Here is a 20562-nt window from a genome sequence, read left to right as displayed (position 1 = left end):
AAGCACAGCTTGTTATTCATCTTCAAATTGCATGAGTGTTTCCTGAAAGCTGAACTTGTCTACTTCTGTCTTCAAGCTCACCTAATTCTTTCTATATTCAAAATCTCCTCAATTTTAATACTGTCTCCCAGCTTGGTTCTCATCAGATAACTCCAGATTAAAAAAATAATTTAAAAAAGATGAAAATATTTAACAGATTTTGTTTTTAACACTTGCATACTCTGAAGATAAAAACTGTAGTCCAGAACACTTTCTCCTTCCCTTCAGCCCTTCTTCAAGTCCAAATGCACATTTCTGGCTACCCCAGCTCAACTGAAAGTCATAACCAGGCTTTGAAAACTAAAAACTCTTGTGATTTCAGAGTGCTGTTTCTTTCAGACTCCAGGAATGGTTCCATTTTCCTCTAGGCTGAAGATTTTTATACCTCTAGCACTTGTTATAAGAAATTAAAAGTTCTGTCACTGTGGGCATTGGGTGTTCTTTGAAAGTTGTGATGTAGTTCATCTTCAAGCCTTAGACTTGCAGCAGGGGTTGATAGCAGTTGTGCAGTGTGTCAGAGTAGACTCTTTAAGCTGAAGCCCTCTGCCTGTCTGCCCATAGATCCAGGCAATTCAGCCTGCCCACCTGGAGCTCCACACCCACAGCTCCTCCAGCCAACTGCTGGGGCCAGTGTCTGTCACAGGCTGGTCTCACTGACTGTGAGCTACCCTGGTGGTGCATGGACAAATGCACATACAGTCACTGAAACCATGGTGGCTCACTCTCTGTATACAATGGTTCACTATAAATGCATCCTCCCTTGTGCACTTTACACAAGCTCAATCCAAATCAATGAATCTTGTTTGGACCTGAAAATCCTGTGTCTTTCCTGAACAATCTTCATAATTAGATACATTAGTCACTATGTACACTGTGCTTATGCTTGTGGTAGTAAGCTGAGAGCAAGTTTAACTCAGTCTACTAAATATCTTACAAACCATCAAGAAAACTTTATTCAAGTTATATACATGCTGAAGATAAAATATCAGTCCTAACTATTATTCTGTGGTATCCAATACAAGATTTCAAATATTTATAGATTCTCAAGTAACTGTACAGGTTGTCTACAAACTGTGGTATGAAACAAGAAAGTCTGTGTGATTTTAGCCTCTCTATATAAATATATATATATGTCTATATATAAATACATTTATATATACAGAGACACATAAAGACTAACAAGCTCATTTCAAAACCTGGAACATATCTATATGTAGTAAATCCTTCTTAAGGTATTTAAAAGCATCCTTCTGTCTTCATGCTCATCACACATTCATCTTCTCTGACATTGTGTTGCTGGATGATATTATACTTAGGAAGTTAAGTCTAAAATTTTGTTTCTGTTGGAATCTGTAGGGAATAAAAAAAAAAAAAATTCCACATTCTGTAAAGAATAGCCATGGTAGGTATCATCTGGTAAATGGTGTAAGTATTTGATCCCCTAAAGCATTGGGGTCTGACATTTCCTCCTTACAGGGTTGCCCCATGCTGATACTGCCCTTCTCTCTTTGTGCTGGAAGGCTGCATGTGTCCCGTCCTTATCTCTGTCTCCAGACTCCCCTTCTGCCTGAGACATTTAGATAAACTGGACTAATGTTGACTTCTCTGCCACAGGGCCATTCTACCAGTGGCTTTATCATGGAGGAGCTGTGGTGGAAGGTGAGGATACCAGGTGAGGCAGGCTGGTGAGGCAGCCTTTGCCTGCCTCCCCTCTGCTCCGTGCACACCGCAAGGCTCGAGAGCTGACTCCATCCCTCTTACCCCAGTAAGGCTTTGCCCTAAGCCAATCCCATCAGTAAACTGTCTGGTGGCTTTCTGCCCTGGGCTGACACAAGAGCTCAGCTGTGAAGATGCTTTTGTTATCTGGCTAGCCATTGCCATGAGCAGCTCTTTTGGGCTGCACTGTCTACAGCTGGAGGAGGGCCATGGCCAGAGCCTTACTGTGCACTCGCGGCTGCGCAGTCCGTTCCTGGGGATGATGACAAAGTCACTGCTTCTACCCTTCTCCTGCAACAAGCACAAGAAGTTGTGGGTTAGGAAATGGATTGCTTTTCTTTTTCTGTTTATCGTTTTTCACATTAAAGAAGGTCTTGATTTTTAAATCTCTGGAACATGCCTGGGATGTTGACATAGAAGAAAGGAAGCTCTCACTTGTCAGGCTTTTATGACCTCCACCGCATCTCTGGGTCAGTGCAGAAGATCTGGACCAGCTCAGTTAAGTGGGATTAGGCAGTTTCCACATGAGCAGCATTCTGGGTCTGGTACATTTCAACACATTCATTGTACACAGGATCCTTTCTTGCTCGTGATTTAAGAACACTCCCAGAAAGGCCATCACCACATCTGGCAGTACAATTTATCCACACTACTTTAGTGCTCCTTTTGAAGACAGACAGGGCTGGAATGCCTATATGCAAGCAGCATAAAGTCTGCCTTTCAAGAGCCACTGCAGCAAATTGAGCAGTCTCTGCTGGGTGGGTGACCACAGAGGTGCATGGTGGATGGGCACTGTGCTCTTCCCAAAGAGATGACTTGAAGTCCACAGCCAGGCCAGCCACCAGTGGGGATTATTCACTCCTTTCACAAATGGTTTTCCACACACCTGAATCAGGAGCCACTCTTGTTCTTCAATTTGATTGGAGATCAGCTGAGTTTTAATGATTATCATTTTGAAAATAGAGACAGTGTAGCACACACAGCTATAGCTGTGCAGGGCACTGCTGGGAGCCTGGCAATACTGGAAAGACACTAAAGTAATGAAAGATGAAGACTGTAGTGTTACCTCAGCCAGCTTTAATTTGGGGGAGTTGGCTATGTCCTTCTTCAGCAAAATGTGTAAAACTGCATCATGAATGGTGAGGAAAAACATGGATGGCTTAATCTCTTCATCAAAAAATGCACTTCTCTCCAGTTTGTCCAGGAGGCCCTCTGTGAGTGAACAAAATCAAAGCACAAATGACCTGCAGGCCTTAAAAAGGAAGAAATTGTGTATCCTGAGCATGCCCACTGAGTGAACACGGGAGCTGCTGGTATAATGCAGTTTTATTTATTAAAGCAGATGGCTTTATGGATATCAAGAGGATGGAACATAAATGCCCATCAGTAGTTCCCTGCTCTATGCCAGGCAGGAAGGAATTTGAGCCCCTTTTCTTATTCAATGCCCAGCCCAGGGTGCATGATGGTGGGTCCAGCAGCCCAGAGCTGTACAACACAGCAGTGGCCATAGGCAAAAGGAGCCATCACACATGGTCCCAGCCTTTTGGGAACAGCAGGGAAAGGACAATTTCCCATTTAGTGGGACCTGTTTGCTATCCAAGACTGGAAGGTAAAACTGGGTGATCCTTCACAGCCATACTCAGTGGTCAGCAGGGGAGGCAGTGGGAAGAGGCATCTGTGGTGATGCCAAAGCAAAGGCCAGTACTCACCGTACGCCCCAGCAATGTAAATGTCAATGTCGAGCCGGACAAACTCTTTCAAAGTCTGTTAAACCAGAAGGAGGCACCATTTAGATTCTGCTGGGCTTGCTGATTGCCACTATAGTGATTAGCCACAGCAAATATACCAACCACTCTATGATTTTAAGATCTATGATGGTAAGTGGATCTAGACTCAAACTCTGTTGCACATAGAGGCAGGACAATCTCTTCACATGGCTGCAGACAGGGGTGGCCAAGCCTTTTGAAAAGAGGCAGTATTGAAAAGGTTTAGCTCACAGAGAAGTAGGTGATCTTTCATAAGTTGTATGGCTTTGTTGTCTCTACATGATACATGATGAAACTAAAAAAAAATCACTTCACAATCTTCTGGGGGAGATTTTTGTAACTGGGAAATTGAGCAGAACTAGAATTCCCACTGTCATGGTGGGTCTTTAGGTCCTATGGATCTGTGTCTCCAGACAGTTAACTGCAGCTGCTGCTATTGAAAATGTTGTACCTTTTGCTTTGTTCAAGGTCATCTGAGCAAGCAAAAGCAGGAGCAGAAATCCAATGTTCCAACTCCAGCTGGGTGTTCAAAGCTATATTTCATATCTACATTTCTGCAAAGATTCCCAAAATCTTACCAGGTGAAGAAAGGGTACCACAGCCAACACTTTAATTCCAAGACAATTTATATTGACTATTTAAACTATTTCCTAAACTTTTTCTATAGAAAATGCACATTCAAATTTACATAAACTCAAGGTTTGCCACTGGCCTTTAGTCCCTGTAGCAATGCCTTTAAGAAGCAGACTACAAACACAGAAAAGAATCATCGAATGATTTTGGTTGGAAGGGACTTAAAGACCATCTTGTTCCAAACCCTGCCCTGGACAAGGACACTTTACACTGGAGCAGGTTGCTCAGAGCATCATCCAACTTGCCATTGAACAGTTTCAGGGATGGAGCATCCATAGCTTCTCTGGGCAACCTGTTCCAGTGTTTCACCACCCTCACAATAAAAGATTTCTTCTAATCTGGACCTGCCCTCTTTCCCTTTAAAGCCATTGCCTCTTGTCCTGTCACTGTATACCGCTGTAAAAAGTCCCTCTCCATGCTTTTTCATAGGCTCCCATAGAGTATGGAAAGGCCATACTTAATGGTACAGCCTTCATAGCCTTCTCCTCTCTAGGCTGAACAACTCTCTCAGCCTCTCCTCACAGGAGAGATGCTCCAGCCCTCTGGTCCTTTCCATGGTTCTTGTCTGGACCTGTTCTAAGATGTCCATGTCCTTCCTGTGTTGGTGACCCCACAGGTGGTCACCTACCCCAGGTGAGGTCTCATGAGAGAGGAGTAGAATCTCTCATGAGACTGGGGAAGAATCACCTGCTGGTCACACTTCTTTTTATGCATCCCAGGATATGATTGGCTTTCTGGCCTGTGAGTGCACATTGCCAGGTCATGTCCAACTTTTCATCCATCAGTATCCCCATCTCCTCCTCTGAAGGACTGTTCTCAATCCATTGATTCCCCAGTCTGTATCAATACTGGGCATTGCCCTGATCCACCTGCAGCACCTTGCACTTGGCTTTGTTGAACTTCATGAGGTTCAGGTGGGCCCAATCCTGTCCAGGTCCCTCTGGACACCATCCCTTCGCTCATGTGTATCCCTCAAGTGTAATTGCATTTGTAAGATTTTCTCTCATATGATCACTGTTTGTCTTGTGAATTGTGATTACCTTTCGGAGGACTGTCATGGCAGAAAAATCAAGGAAGGACACGGATGAGAAATCCAGAATGATGCTGTGGAGGTTGATCTGGGGCACGCTGATGCCAGGGGGGAGGTCAGTGCTCCAGTTGATCCGAATGGGCAAGTCTGTCATGATGGCGGGCTGGTCCAGCTCCTCTATCTTGTTGTTGTCCAACTCTTCCTCTGACTCATATGTAGAGTTAGCCATGCAAATCAAGCCCTTCTGTGTTGACATAGAAAAATGTCCTAATTAGTTCTCTTCTTCAATACCCAGCCAGCATAGTGGTACTTCTCACACAAGGGCAAGAGTAATGGCAACACACAACTGATCTTCCCATGAGACAGAGCAGGACCCACCTGGAAAGTTCTGTCTCTCCCTTGTCTGGAGAAATATGGAAATTATTTAATCATCATCATAATCACTTGATGATGGCTTTTTATTGTTTCCTGAAGCCGGTTGCCAGACACATTTTAATTCAGTAATTTTGGAACAAGGCAACAAAAGGCATGCAGGATTTGAGCTGGGAGAAAACTAGCTTTATCCTACCATTAATGCAGAAAGATATTCACTTCTGTGGGATCTGATCCTGCTATTTATTGTCAAACAAAGCTCCAGTGGACATGCAGAAGCTCTGCCCATGGTAAATCTGTAGGTCTCTAACTGTGAGAGCCATTTAAAATCTTGGTTTTAAAATGTGTTTATGTCATGAAGTGGCAACTTGGGGAATAGTGTATCTAATTAAGAAGGAAGGCTATGAGGTCCTTCTTTGCCATGTAAAACAGGGAGCTTGGTTGCTTAACTCCCCCCTCACCCCAGGGGATTGCCTGACATACCGGTGTCACTTGCAGCTCTCCTTTCTTCAGCATCTTCCTAATCTTTCTCAGAGCTTTATTGCGTTTCCTCAGGACTCTCAGTGGGTTGAAGCCAACCTGCAAAACCAGCACTTTGAATAATTAAACAAAAAACCACCTCTGTGACACCAGGGGAAGGACAAAGCATCTAATAAGGTTTTTGTTACAGTCATGATGACCATAGTTTGAACTTGATGTTGTCTACCACTTTTCACAAATTCTAGCAAGAGCTCATTCCAGGTTGGAAGGATGTCGATGGGAATGGCTGCAAATGAGGCAGGGCTATCTGTACTGCTTTAGGACACCAGCATGGAGAGCATTATAGCAGTGACAGTGCTGTGCACAGGCCAGCAGCTCCAGCAGGCTGGCACAGTGCTGCCATCTCCTACTCATCTGCATTATGGGGTGGCCAAGATCTGAAAGCTCATGATTTGTATCTGCTTTGTGCCTCCTGACTGCAGCGTGGGTCATTCACCCACTCTTTTTCCTGAAGAAGAAAGCCAGATTTTATCATGTTGCCTGCATATGTCTCTTGAAACGCTGAGCTGGTTTTAAAGAATTAGATGGCAGGTAAATTAGGCTAATAAGAAAATTAGGCTAAAATACTAAATTCCTGCAAGTCTTCTGCCTCATCCATCTAGTGTGTAGAGGAGAAAGGTGTTAGAAGTATCTGTATTTGTAGAGAAAGAGTGGTGTGAACATCTGCACTCAGAAAAAAAGCTTCAGGCTCTTCTGAGGTGAAAGCCAAGCACATGGAGAACCAAACATGTCAGATTCCCTCATTCCTCTGCCAGTTTCAGTCCCTCATGTGAAGAGCAAACTGCTCATTACGAGTGCTCAGGGGAGTCACTGCTTATCAACTCCCCACTAAGAGCAGCAGGAAGGGGAGGTTATGGTGCAAGTTGTGTTTGGGCTGGGGATGGTGAGCCTCATTCACACAGTGGGGGCTCAGGGTCCTGCATCTCTGTGCTGGCTATGGAAACACTGGCTGCATTCACCAGTTTGTTATGAAAGATGTTAAGGCCTCTTTGAGAGGATGATTCCATTTGGCATTCTTCTGACTGTTGTGGTTACATTCTTGGGGCAAGATGAGTAAGCTAGAACGTATTCTGTGTAAATAGTACAAGAGCAAAGAGAATAAAATAAAATAAATTTTCCTTTATATTATCTATGTTTACACTCCTTTGTTCTTGAAATATGTATTGTTATGGTATATGTATGGTATAGACATTGCAATGGTGTAAGTTCAGCATGAGACAGGCAGTTCTCTTTCTCAGAGGTGTGTGCATACATGTTATATTACAGTAGTGGTAACAGTATAAAGAAAGTTCACCCTTGAACTGTGGAATAACTGCATATATAGTAATTATTGGGAAACTGTATCCACCTTAAAGTGTCACACAATTCATATGTTCAGAACAGCCCCAGACACTTACAGCAGTGATGAGTTTCTCTCTGAAAAATTCAATATTAGCAAAGAAGATTGGAGAGGAGCATCTGAAAATCTTCACTCCCTCTGGCTCATAGATCTGTAAAATGAAGAAAAGTGTCAGTGGCAATGTCTGCTATAGAAGCACAAGTGTAGCAGGTGGTAAAAGAAATGAGACATTTCTTACATCAGTGTAATCCTTCCTGTTTCTGTAGATGTTACTTCTCCCAACATTGGCCAAAACAGTGCAGCTTGGACTGTGAACAAACACACACACAATTATTTGTGTCCCACATTGAAACTTGGAAGATGCCAAGGATCAAATGAAACCATCTCAGATAGAGTGGCACGCTGAGGCAAGCCCCACATCCAAAGGTTTTATGCCTGTAAATTATTTTTCCATGCACGGTTTCTGGACAGACCAAAGCACAGACAGGGCTGTTACCCTTCCCTGTACAGAGGGAGAAAACTTATATAACAGGAGGCCCTGGGATACCATTGCCTTGAACTAGTACTCACATCTGGGAGCGGATCACCACAGTCAGCAGCTGGAATGCCACAGCTGTTGCTAGTCCAATGTCCAGGCCAAGAAAGATGGCAGCTAAGAAAGTCACCACCCATATAACCTGTAAGGACACAGTGGATGGCAACATTATAAACATGTCAAGAACCTAATGGAAATCCAGCAGAAAGGCAAGATTAGAAGTGAATCAGAAATCTGCTAAAGTTGAGAGTTGTAAATGCGCAAATATAGGTCCTGTGAGTGTACACGACTGATAAATTACTAGATAATGCTGAATAACTTTTAGTCACAGAGTTCAAAGTATTTTCATGGGGCAGATAACTGTTTGATAGCTGGGAAAACTGAAGCCTGGGACAATTTGTGAGCCTAAATTTTCTGAGAGGTAACGAGTCTGCCCTCTAGCCACAAGCTTTACCATTTGGAGTAGACCCTTCAAGTCCCAGTTTTAATTTGTTTGTTGCTGTGTATCTTCCATATGACACATTGTGTGATTGTGAGAAATGTCCCTGAATGCTTAGTCAATGCAGTAGATACTTGGATATTTTCTGTCATTTAGGCATTTTCTGTAACTGTCTTCTCTATTTGATTTTATATAATGCACTATTTTAACAGATTTTGATGAAATGGATGAAAATGAAGTTAAGAGTGAGGATCGACTCCAAATAAATGGAACAAAATGGAAAACATTAAGAAGGGATATACAAGTAAAAAAGGCATGAAAATTTTGTACTTTCTGTTTAGTGAAGTGAAACTGGGATAAAAAAAAGAACATTTGTATGATAGATTACTTTTTCAGAGCATTTAACTTCTGGTGCTTGTGAAACTCAACTTACACAGTCATACTTGTCCTTTCTCCAGAGGATGCCTATTTCCTTGAACTGCATGAGCATTCCTTTCAAATTGCCAAGAGCCAAAGATGCAAGGACTGACTGTTAAAAAGACCAAAACACATGTTCCTTGTTTAAGTAAGCAAAGAAAATGTAAAACATTAGGAATTAAAAGATCATACAAATAGGGCCAAAGTGCAGCTGAAAGGCCAGGGAGCTGCTCTGCTCCCAGTGCATACTGCTGTTGGAACATCCAACACTGCACTACAGTTCAGTGCAGGTGTCTCACTGAGGCTGTAAATCTCACCTATTTTTGGCACCTGAAAGTTGGTTTTTGGTGTTTGGGTACTTGTGTTCCCTTTGAAGGACCAGATGTAGGGGTCCTTTCTGGCATAACATGGGAAGAAGAACTGAGCTTTTCAAACCTTTTTGGCTCCCACTGAAGTCTACGAACACTCAGTGTGCTCAGAGATTAGCCCTGTCTTTGGGAAGCAGGAGGAAGCATTAGATGAAATGAGTGAATACCTTCTGTAATGGTGCCAGGAGAAACCCAATGGCCAAGATCACAACCAAAACAATGACAGATGAGATAATGCCAGCAATCTGCATGAGAGAACAATTCCACAATAAATAAGTGCCCACAGGCATGATGGTTAGCTAGGAAAAAAGAGCTGTCTTTCATTAAATGCCATCATGACTTGTTGTCTTTTGTACCTGTGTTTTGCCTCCTGTGCTCTCCTGCACACCTGATCTTGACAGAGCAGTGCTGGAGGCAAATCCCTTGAATGATCCACCAACTATATTACCCAGCCCAAAAGCAATTAGCTCCTGAAATAAAAATAGAAGAGATTGTTTTTAAGAGCTGCTTTGTGACAGTTATTCACAAGGCAAAGCTTTCCTAAAATTACTTATTTCCCATTGATAAATGCAGTATCTTGATCTCTGTGTTATTGCCCACCTGGTTGCCATCTATTGGGTAGTCATGCTTGATGGAATACACTTTAGCCACGGAGAAGGCAACTGCAAACCCAACGATTGCGATGGAGATGGCATCACCAATACAGCTCTGGAGGATGCCTACATCAGGTGCAACAGGTGCATGAAACCTGAAAGACAAAAAACTCAACTCATGAAGGAGATGCCTAAGGGTCTTTTGCAGATTCTAGGGAGAATTCCTTTCTGAACTTCTTTTTTCCCCTTCTTTTTTTTTCCAGTGAACTGAAGTCTGAAGAAAGGAGACTCATGAGCAGAAATAGCTGTTGCTCTGCAAGCTTCACCTACTAACACCCCTGGGGCTACAGAGACCACCCCAGACTCACTCTGCTGTCCTAGCAAATGTCTTCCTCCCTCTTTTTAACTTGACATGTGCCACCTGATTCTTTATGCCAAAATTCTGGCATAGCCAGATGAAGGCTAAATATTCTATATGTGGAGAAATAATCTTTATGGGGATATAGCTCTGGATGGGCAGATATTGAGGCCTCTGGAGGATAATGGCGCTGAAGAGATGCTGATGGCTGGTCATGGGACCAGACAGGAGAATTGTGCAGGGTCCTGGCAGCTTCCCAGGGTTGGTGGTGGCTGATGAAGTGTGCATGCGCTGTGAGGGAAATGGAGGAGTTCAGGAGTGAGTAGTTCAATTAAAAGCACAAACATCAACCTCCTGCTCACCAGCTATCTCAGAAAGTGAAGTACACAATTATTTCATGTCTCAGTGTACTCCTTGATAAGTAGGAGATGTGCTCTAAGTGTAACTTTTGTGTACTGAAAGTGTATCATATCATTGAGAGAAAAATGTTTATTTACCTACTGAAGAAGATGAAGCAGATAATTTTAATCAGAAACATAGCTGAACTCGTTCAACACTGCCGAACTAAAGAGAACGTCTTGCTCCACTGGTGAATTGTAAGTCACTTACCCTTCCTCTAGTTTTCCAACGACAGCGACATCAAATTTTTCTTCAAAGTTGACAAAATGGGAAATCAGTGCTGCTAAGATTGTCTGAAAGATAATAAAGCACACCTCCATTAGGCACATTAAAGCAAGAGTGTGAAGAATCTATTAAACACAATTACCTTCCTTCTCTTACACACTGTCCAGCCTCATCACTAGTGCAGAATTATGCCCCAAGTTTTCACATTCCTTCAGATTTCATTCCTGAATGACCTTACAGGTGTGGGTTTACATTCACAAATCACACAGATTGTAACAGAATATTTTACTAACAACAGAGATCATCCCACCCAGTAAACCAGGTATGTTCTAACAAGGTGCTGTAATGATTCTGGAGGAAAACAAGTGCTGCTTGAGTTTATACAACACCCTCCAGGATTTTAGGGGCTTGCTGCCCATGTGAAGCTTCCTCCACCCCTCTGCTGCTCAGAGTGGGCAACACCTTCTATTTCTGGAGGGCAAAATAATTTTGTGTGTGGCCATAGATATCTAGGATTTCAGTGACTGCTTGCAGGTATGGTGCAGAGGGGCCTCAGCTGTGAGACTGCAGCTGGCTGGTGTCAGAGCCAGTACTGTCCAAGGAAAAAAATCATAGTTTATAACATCACAGATATGTCAGTTAAGAACAGCTATGTGGAAGTAAAACATCTCACAATAGCTCCTGAATGCTGCAATTTTTTCTTTATGGGTAAAATGATAATGCATCATTTAGTGGATAAGAGGAGAAGAAATAGTTAAAACTCTGCTTCCCATGTCATAATATGGAGCAATTGCAAAATCAAAGGAAGTGACTCACCACAAGGAGTTCGATTGGGATGGGAGCCGGTAACTTTTCCTTGTATCGATCGTTCATTTCTTTTACCACGAACACGATAAGCAAGACAATCAGTGATGTAACAAGGTCAGCAACGTTTGCTTTTGTGATCTGGCTGAAAATGCTCTCCAGAGTCTGCAGGATCAGGAAGAGACATGTGGTGCTTTAAAAACACTTGTGCCCTGGCACAGTAGCACTATTCCTTCCGGAAGGACCTTGTATCTGGGCAGCTCTAAGGATTATGCTGTTCAGGATTTATGCCCTGTGGGATGATGTGGACTGCTATGCATGTGCCTCTGCCAAATGATAGAAGCATCTGCAAAAGACCTTTTCCTTTGCCACTAACTTGTGATCCTCTCCTCCACATTTGCCCCTGAGGGAGGGCTGAAACAACAGGCAAGTCCGTGATAGGAAATGTGGGCAATGGCATTGCTGGGCAGGTGCCTTTCTCCATTCCTTCCTTCCTGTTCTTCTTGTCCCTCCTTTCTCATCCAACAGCCCTCACAGAGTCATATGCAAATTAAATATGTATAATATCAGCCCAGTAAAAATGAATAATTAAATCCTTAAGGCAGAGTTGAGTGCTTAATTGAAGTACGCCAACACAAAATAGTAAATATTATCTAATTATCCTAATAGGGTGTAACTTAGTGCTTGGTAATAAATGTAAAGATTGCCTAAATACTAATAACATATTCTCATTTTTCTCTTGTTTTTCCTCCTGCTTTGCATTTTTTTTTGCTGAGTTGTTATTACTGCCTTGTGATACACAGTCAGAAATATATCCCAGGTACATCAATAGCATTAGCAAATAATGAGCACCTAGCACTTACATAGATGATGCCAAATGGTATATTAAATCCGGGGACAGGTAACTGAAACATGAATTTCAGTTGAGATACCAACACATGGATAGCTGCAGCAGTTGTGAAACCACTGATTAATGATTGTGACAGATAAATAACGATGAATCCAAACTGGAAAATTCCCAGAAGCAACTGAAACACAAAATTAGCATATGTCAGTGGGCTTAATTTGTGTTTTTAAGCAATCTTTGAAAGAAAGACAGTCATATTTAATGAAAGTAAAGATTTTCACCTAATCCCATCCATCCAGAGATTAAGGAATGTACCATCACCAGACTTGCAACAAAAGTTGATATATAGCAACAGAGGGCACACTACTAGTATGAGTAACTGCTGCAGTAGTGAAAACCCATTCTTTTTATTTTACAGCTAAAATATACATCTTTATTTCTAGGGTTTCCAGTTCCTATATTTTCACATGATACAAGTGTTTCACAAAGCTGCAAATATATTAGTATGTTAGGAAAGGAGGAACTATAGGAATTCTTTATTAGGGAGTAAGGATAAGTGGGTTTTTTTAAAAAACAAATCCAAATATTTTACTATTGCAAGGCAGAGCTTTTAATACCCTTGGTGCATCTGCATCATACACATTACTTTCACAGCTATTTTTTTCCTATCCAGTAGATTGTTTTTTGCTGTAGGTGTAGGTTGTAGCTGTGTAGGCTGTGGGCTCAGGCCTGAGCAAAACCAAGGGTTTCACAGCACATGTGAGTGCCTGGTCACTGGAGGGAAGAGATGTCTCCTAATAGTGAGCCAGGGTCAGCTCCATGGGAAGTGGAAGAGGATTACTTTGGTGACTACAACAGCAGAAACCAGAGAGGAAGGTCAGGCCACCCTCCATCTATTCACACAGGTGTGCATACACACATACATTTACCAACCTGAACAACCCCAGAAAGGAAGGTTACAGATGCAGCCACCATCACCCTCTCATCATTTATTGCTGAGATATTTGTGGAATTGCCATTTCCAGTGCTGTCATCGGGGACCAGCCTGGTGACGACTCCTCCCACCATGAGGCTCAGGACAGGGAAGGGACCTGAGCAGCACAAGGCACTTGGTTAAAAGATCTGAAGAGGCAGCATGTAGCTCTTCATCAGTGAGGAGGGTAGGTGGTGTGCCTGAACTTACCCACTGAGATATGTCTCGATGTGCCAAAGATAAAATAGACCAGGACAGGGAAGAATGCTGCATAGAGTCCATAACTGGGGGGGACATTCACCAGCAAAGCAAAGGCCAGGCCTGCAAAGACAGAGGCCCAGGGAAGGTGATGTGTGTGTTGCAGGCCGAAGCCAGCAGGGCCTTAGCAGCTGGCTTAGCAGGCTGTGTCAGGACACACATTTCCCCCAGGTACCTTGCAGCACAGCCACCAGCCCTGTGTTGATGCCAGAGATGATGTCACTCAGGACCCACTCTCTGAAGTGGTACGCTGGCAGCCACGAAACGACTGGAAACAAACGCAAAGCAATTTTTTTGGCCCTTTGTGGGGAGCAGCTGCAAAGGCACAAGGGAAGAAAATTTTGTCAGTGAACAGCTTGGCTGAATTGCAGCCTGTTTCAGAGAGGTGAGGAAAGGGGAAGGATTCAGGTTCTGGATGCCAGAAGTCAAAATCTCACCCTGATCAATCACAGCCCTGATCAACCTGCACTGCCATCTGTGCTTCAAGGTATATCCAGAGGCCTTCAGAGGTCCTTTCCAAACCAAATTCCCATAGAACCCTAGAATGGCTTGGGTTGGAAAGGAGCCTCTGTGGCCATCTAATCCAAACCCCCACCCCAATAAGCAGGCATGCCACCCACTGAGTCAGGTTTCTCAAAGCCCTGTCCAATCAAAACTTAAACATTTCCAGGGAGAGGGGATCCACCATGTCTCTGGGCAACCTGTGCCAGTACCTCACCACCCTCATCATAAAAAAATTATTCTTGATATCCAGTCCAAATATACTTTCTTTTAGTTTAAAATCATGATCCCATGTCCCATCTTTTTACCATGTCATCCCATGCTGCAATAGGTCATGGTAAAAAGCCTGAGTATGTCTTTCTTATAAGACCCCTTTAAGTACTGAAAGGGTTCAGTAAGGTCTTCCTAGAGTCTGTGCTGCTGAGGGCCCAGAAAAAGAGAAGCTACCTTAGATACAGATGTAGGAAGACTTCTAAGGGTAACAGCAGTCAAAATCCATTAGAAAAATCTGACATTGAATTTAGTTAATGAATTTTCACTTGCTATGTTGGAATGGGAGATGGACACTGTCAAGATGGAGTGCAAGAGCAGTCAAAACTGTTTATTAGATCTAATTTGAAAAAAAAAAATCTTCTTACCTAAAATAGAGTTTCAGGTGATCCCAAAAGGTTTTATGGTATCTGTGCAATTTCTCATGCTCTTCATTGAATGTTTTCTCCGAGTATACAGGTCTGGCTATAACATAATGGTTACCCACAGGTTCAACCATTTCTCCTGAAATGTCAGGATAGGATAGTTACTTGTGTCTGCTCCTCTCTGCTCCAGGCACTTAAAAACCTGAAATGAAGAACAGGGTTAGCTCCTTATGTACTGTGGGTAGCCATAGCATAGCTGAGTGAGCTCCAAACTGAGCGTTACCACCTTTGAAGATCAAAAGAGGGATGGTTGAGACACCCGCTTCACTTTGCCAAGGTGATCTCCTGCCCTGCTCCTCCTCCCACTGCAGAGCAGTGTTTCACTGGAGCATGAAGTATTTCTTTCTAAAGATGCAGCCAAAAAGTGGACAAGATGGTTTCTGAGTTAATTTATCTCTCACTCAGCCGCGTACAATCAAAAACTTCCTCCCTCAAAGGAAATTAATTTCCTAAAGAACAAACAAGCAGATCCCAAGCAGTTTCTCTTTGTGGCACTGCTGGGAGGGCAGGGAGCTCACTGTAACCCACACATGAGGGGAAAGACAGAGCCCAGGCAGGGCTCAGCCATCCTCTCTTGGATTCAGAGAAAAGGCTGAAGGTATTGGGCTGGATTTGTGTGACAAGGAGATCAGGCTCAGGAGTAAAAAAGCATAATATTGCTGCTTGTTATTTGTAAGATTTATTTCCACTAACTGTCTGGACTGCTTCTCCTCTGCTTCATGTTCACAAACAGTTGTTGCAATGTCTCACCTGAATGCTATTTTCTGCCTTGTCCCACCCCAGATTTGCATGTTTGTGCTGAAGAGAAACTGTCCTGGGTCACTCTAGAAATGACCCCTGGAGCCCACATTATACATGAGAATGAATCTGCTCATCACTCACTTCAGTCAATACCCTGGGTATTTTGCAGCAATTAATTGATGCCATCATTGTGCTGCTCACTGTGCTGTTACATTTCCCATTATGCCACACATTCTTCCCACATTAAATTCACCTTAAACCTGTACTGTCTAAAAATATTCCTCTCAGTTGAAGCCACCGTTAAATGTTTAATATAGGGTTAGTCCCAGACAGAAGCTGTGGAACTTGCTCTTTGTAGCAACAGTTGGACTAGATGATCACTGTAAGATCCTGCCAACTGGAACTAATCTGTTCGATCCTGTTCTATTTTGTTTTGACTCAGAGATTAAGATGTGCTGTAGGAAGCAAGTAGTCTTTTGGGACACTGATAATAGAGTTTTTTCAATTTATTTTCTCTCCCTTAATGAAAATGCTCCATGGTGCCTTGGTGCTGGCTGGTGGTCTCTTGACAGATGCCTGACCAGCACCAGTTCCTTGCCCATATCTAACATCTGACTCTTGCTGAAATACCCTACATGCATTTCTAATTCAGACCTGGGAGTACTCAACATTTGGAGATATCACAGCACAGATTTTAATGTGGCACAAAGCTGTTTGCATAGTTATGAACATATGAAAAGCTTTTAATCCATGGCAATTTTGGCATTAAAATGTGAATCCCATCTTGAAATTTGCTACAGCTCAGAGCCTATTATTGACCTACTTGAAATGATTTCATTTTTAGTTTCCTTGTTGTTCTTTCTGTGGAAATTCATAGACGTGTAGAAGTCCAAACAATGTCAACAAACATCTTAGATATTTTGTTGACATACTATTCTTGCACAAAGGATTCACTATTCTGGCAATGGGTTAAACATTTTTACTCTTTTTTCCAAAAACTGGCAGGCAATAATTCTAGCAGGCAAATGCTCAAACTCTAAGCTCATTCAAAACATCGATCCAAAGCCAGTTAAAATAATACTCTGATCTGTAATTTTACACTGTGTCCCTCCCTCTGTTGGGATCAGAGCTCCAAAACAGAGGCTGATAAAATTTCAATGAAAAAAATTTGTTAGTTCAGTTTATTCCCTGATAAATCCTGGTTACTGAGATTTGCAAGAAGTTGTTTTATCTATTAAAGGTTTTTAAATTGCTCTGTTTCTTAGTCTGGGTATCTGCCTTTTAGACTTCATGTCACAAAGAGGGATATTGCTGAAAGTCCTGTGGAATAGTTTTGCCATTACATTGTAGGGCACAAGATGTACTATTTGTACCCTTTGAAAATTTCATAAGCCATAAAAATAAAAGAAGTGTATGGGTGACTCTTTCATTTCAGATTTTCCTCAGTGCTGTAGCTGCTGAAGCTTTTGAGAGTAGTTCAGTTGTCCCTCCTGTCCCTTGCCCAGCCATTCTTCTTTCTTCAGGCCAAATTTACTGCCCCAATCTCAGGGAGCATACAATATCTTCTGTACAACTCTCTAAACATCCTTTGGTTTATTAGTGCTGGTCTTATTGAAGGTGTAAGTGCTTTGCATGTGTTTTTTACCTCCTGAATGCCCCCCCAATTTACAGACTGCCTTGGGGGCTGATGGCTTAGAGCTGCAGGGGAGACCAGGAGCCCTGCCAAGCTGAAGTCTGCATTAAAAACCACAGTGCTGTGCTTCACTGAGGTTTAACCAAGCCAGCCCAAGCACCTGCAGGGCAGTGGAAGGTGCCTTCAGCCTGCTCCCTGGCAGGTAAGCAGGACCACAGGGAGCTACTTTGCTTCAGATAGATGACCACTGCTGCTAGGCAAGCTTCTCCTGTCTCATTCCCCCTCCCAAGGCTCTGTCAGCAGCTGCCAGATACCACAAGTGCAGCCAGTATTGCCTTCCTCTTGCTCACTCTCATCTCCTTCCCATATATCTTTAAAAAGATGGGATGCCCTCAGTATAGGGAGGGTTTTTATCAGACATTACTTACTTTAGATATTTTAAAGAAAAGGAGGATATTGTGAAAAGTACCAGCATGGTGAAGACCAATGTCCTTCACAAATTCCTTAAAAGAGAAATCTGTACTCCCATAACCCACACTGCTCTCTAGAGTGCCTTGGGCTCCCTGGGGGACAAGACCAATTTTTCTGATGACTTCTGCAATGTGTCAGCATGGACCAAGCTCACACTGCACAGCTATTGAGTGGTAACAATTATCAGTCACTATTGACCTAGACTAGATCTGAAACAGAACTCCAGAGACAACATTCTGGTTCAGTTTTAAAACATACAGCCTCTGATCCTGTTCTCATGGTCAGCAACTAACAGCACTGGCATTTCTCACACGTAAAAATCTCCAACTCCACTGCTAATCCCTCAGCTCTGTGAAATCTTGGAAATGTGTATTTTCATGTGTCCCATTTTGTTGAGAGGATTAACAAAAGGATTTTTTTTTCCTTTACTAATTTATCCTAAATATTGACTAAGAACTACACAAAAAATATGTAATTTTAATTGAATAATTAAATATTAACATGGTCCATCTCACTTTTAAATCTATGTATATCACTCACAAATTGAACTTCTCTGCAATATAAACAACTGAAAAACACAAGAAAATTCCACAAAGGAAACTTTTACATTTAAAAAAAATAAAACACATGACTAGAAGCATTTCATTTATAAGCATCACTTCACATATCCCATACCTAAAATGACAATTTTAAATTGTACCTGGTATATGTTCCAGGAAGCTCTTCAGAAGAAACAACACCAAGATTTTTTGGATAAAGATGCCCCTGAAATTTTCACAGGCAGTGCAGGTACCTTGTGCTCTTCTTCACTTCAGAACCTCCCTAAATACTGCCAGCACTTTAATAACTAACTTTAGTTAACTTTTACAAGAAAAGGAAGATTTAACTGTGGCCTTGACCATTGAGCCTATCTTCAGGAGGGTGATAAGGAGTAATTTCTTAAAGTTCTCTGGGATATTTCTTATCTTTGTTTAGTGAACTGTTTCTGATTGGTCTGCAGAGATCATATGGGAAAATAGGGATGAATAAGAAGAACTGTCTGATGCAATCCTGTGTGTTGCTGAGCTGAAGAGGGAAGTGTGGACAGAGCTCAGCTATGGTATCCTTCATTTCTGAAGAGGCCTAAGTCATTGATGAGGGAGATGGGCTGCTGGGCATGCCAGCTCTGAGCAAAGCTTGCCTCCCCAGACCTTCCTCCAAAGCATCTTTAACAGTGTCTAAACTGCCTTTCCAAAGTCAAGTTCTGGATTCTCAGATAATTGCCAAAAATAATCTTTGCAGGGATTTCCAAAGGGCAGCTGTGACTTGGTGGAGCTGAGAGCCGTGGCAGCCCATGGCAGACAGGGGAAGGCACCGACCATGGGTCTGGCCACGAGCTGTGGCATGGGTGGGTTGGACTGAACTGCAGGTTCCTGCTGCCCCCCACTGCCCACAGAGCAACCAGGGGGATCATCCCCCCCAGGCCAAAGTGAACCTTTGATAAACATTTCCCTGAGATACTTAAAATCTCCTGATGATTAGGTCCTGACCACCTAATGATCTCCTAAGGAGATACATGAAATAGCATTTTGAGGCCTCGAGTTGCAACTTCAGTTCTGGGTGCCTGTGTTCATGACAGCAGTGAGCTGAGGTGCTGAGAACACTCCAGCATTGATGTGCCCTGATGAAAACCATCCTTACACCCCTTTGCTTAAGTCACACTGACATGAACACCCAGCAATGATTCAGCTGTTGATACCTATGTTATCATGGAGACTGTGGTTTGCCAGGCTCCTTGGGGTACTCCTCGGCTCTAGAAGTCAGAGCTTGACTTAGCCTCTGGGGAATTGAAGTTGCAGACTCTGCCCCTGAAGAAAGTTTTCTTTATCTAGTGAAAGGTCTCAACATGAGGATGGGTACCCTTAATGCTCTGCAGGATCACTCACACATATGGATCTAGGAGAAGAGGCAGGAGGAGCCTGGAATTCTGTCCTCAGGTGGTTTGCCTACATTTCAGTCAATTATTAGACCAAGATATGATGAAGTAGGCAGAACCCCAGTATCCAATCTCACAAGGTGTGACCTCTATTAGACCATTCAGCAGGATTTCCTTCTTGTGCTTTAGCCCCCTGAGAGTTGTTACAGACCTCAGGTTCTTTTGAAAGTTAGAGCTACACTTCTAACCAAGACCACAAGCTTGTCTAGTCAGTAGAGTTCCCAAGTCACCTCCCAAACTGTTCTGAGTGCCTCCTCTGCATCAGCAAGACCCTGTTTTGGTACCTGCTGTTGGCTGAAGGGATTAATTGCAGCTTGTGAAACTGACACAGTTTCGTTATTAACTCATACCATTAAAATAACAAACATGTTAAAAGCAGTAGAACCATAAACTATATAAAGCGCCATAAAAACCATAAAACAGTTTAACAGCTTTTAGCTTCCCTTCTCACATGGTGTGATTATAGAAGTACTTTAAAATTTTAAATTCTTTGTGTTCAGGATACATCACAAGAATCTGCAACATAAACCAGAGAACAGATTTAAAATACTAGGTTTAAATGCAGGAGGAACCCTTGGCTCTAAACAAGTCAGTAGGGTCCTGTCCTTGGCTTCATCACATTTACCTGTAAGTGCTTTACTTTTGGATTATTTCCACTAATTCACTGAAGCAATAAGGTGGAATGTGAAGTGACAAAGGGAATAAACACTTTGGCTTTTCTGTTTGCAGCAGTAGTGTTAAAAACATGATTTTCCCCTGATGGTGCAGAAAGAGCTTTCATGCACAAAGGCCACACAGGAGGGTGGTTGCCTGTGTCCCACACTGCAGAAGTTCAGCTGTGCAAACACTTTATTGTCCTTGTACCAGATACTCAAAAAACAGCTAAACTAACTAG

General features: G+C 42.6%; 1 protein-coding gene across 1 annotated transcript; it reads right to left on the bottom strand.

Moving 5' to 3' along the window:
• Nucleotides 1-1365: 1365 nt before the first annotated feature.
• Nucleotides 1366-14921, bottom strand: SLC26A3 (solute carrier family 26 member 3). Its single transcript, XM_054631848.2, has 20 exons — nt 14791-14921; nt 13827-13966; nt 13604-13714; nt 13354-13511; nt 12437-12601; nt 11586-11738; nt 10755-10837; nt 9795-9942; nt 9551-9664; nt 9362-9439; nt 8843-8938; nt 8006-8112; nt 7674-7743; nt 7494-7586; nt 6040-6135; nt 5195-5428; nt 3465-3519; nt 2822-2967; nt 1981-2046; nt 1366-1389 (listed from the first exon to the last, which is right to left on the bottom strand). The coding sequence occupies exons 1-20, from the start codon at nt 14919-14921 to the stop codon at nt 1366-1368; spliced, it is 2268 nt and encodes a 755-aa protein (XP_054487823.1).
• Nucleotides 14922-20562: the final 5641 nt, after the last annotated feature.

The sequence above is a fragment of the Agelaius phoeniceus genome, chromosome 5, assembly GCF_051311805.1.
Source record: "Agelaius phoeniceus isolate bAgePho1 chromosome 5, bAgePho1.hap1, whole genome shotgun sequence".
Lineage (NCBI taxonomy): Eukaryota > Metazoa > Chordata > Aves > Passeriformes > Icteridae > Agelaius > Agelaius phoeniceus.
Note: the sequence above shows the minus strand (reverse complement) of the source record. Positions and strands in the feature narration are given on the sequence as shown.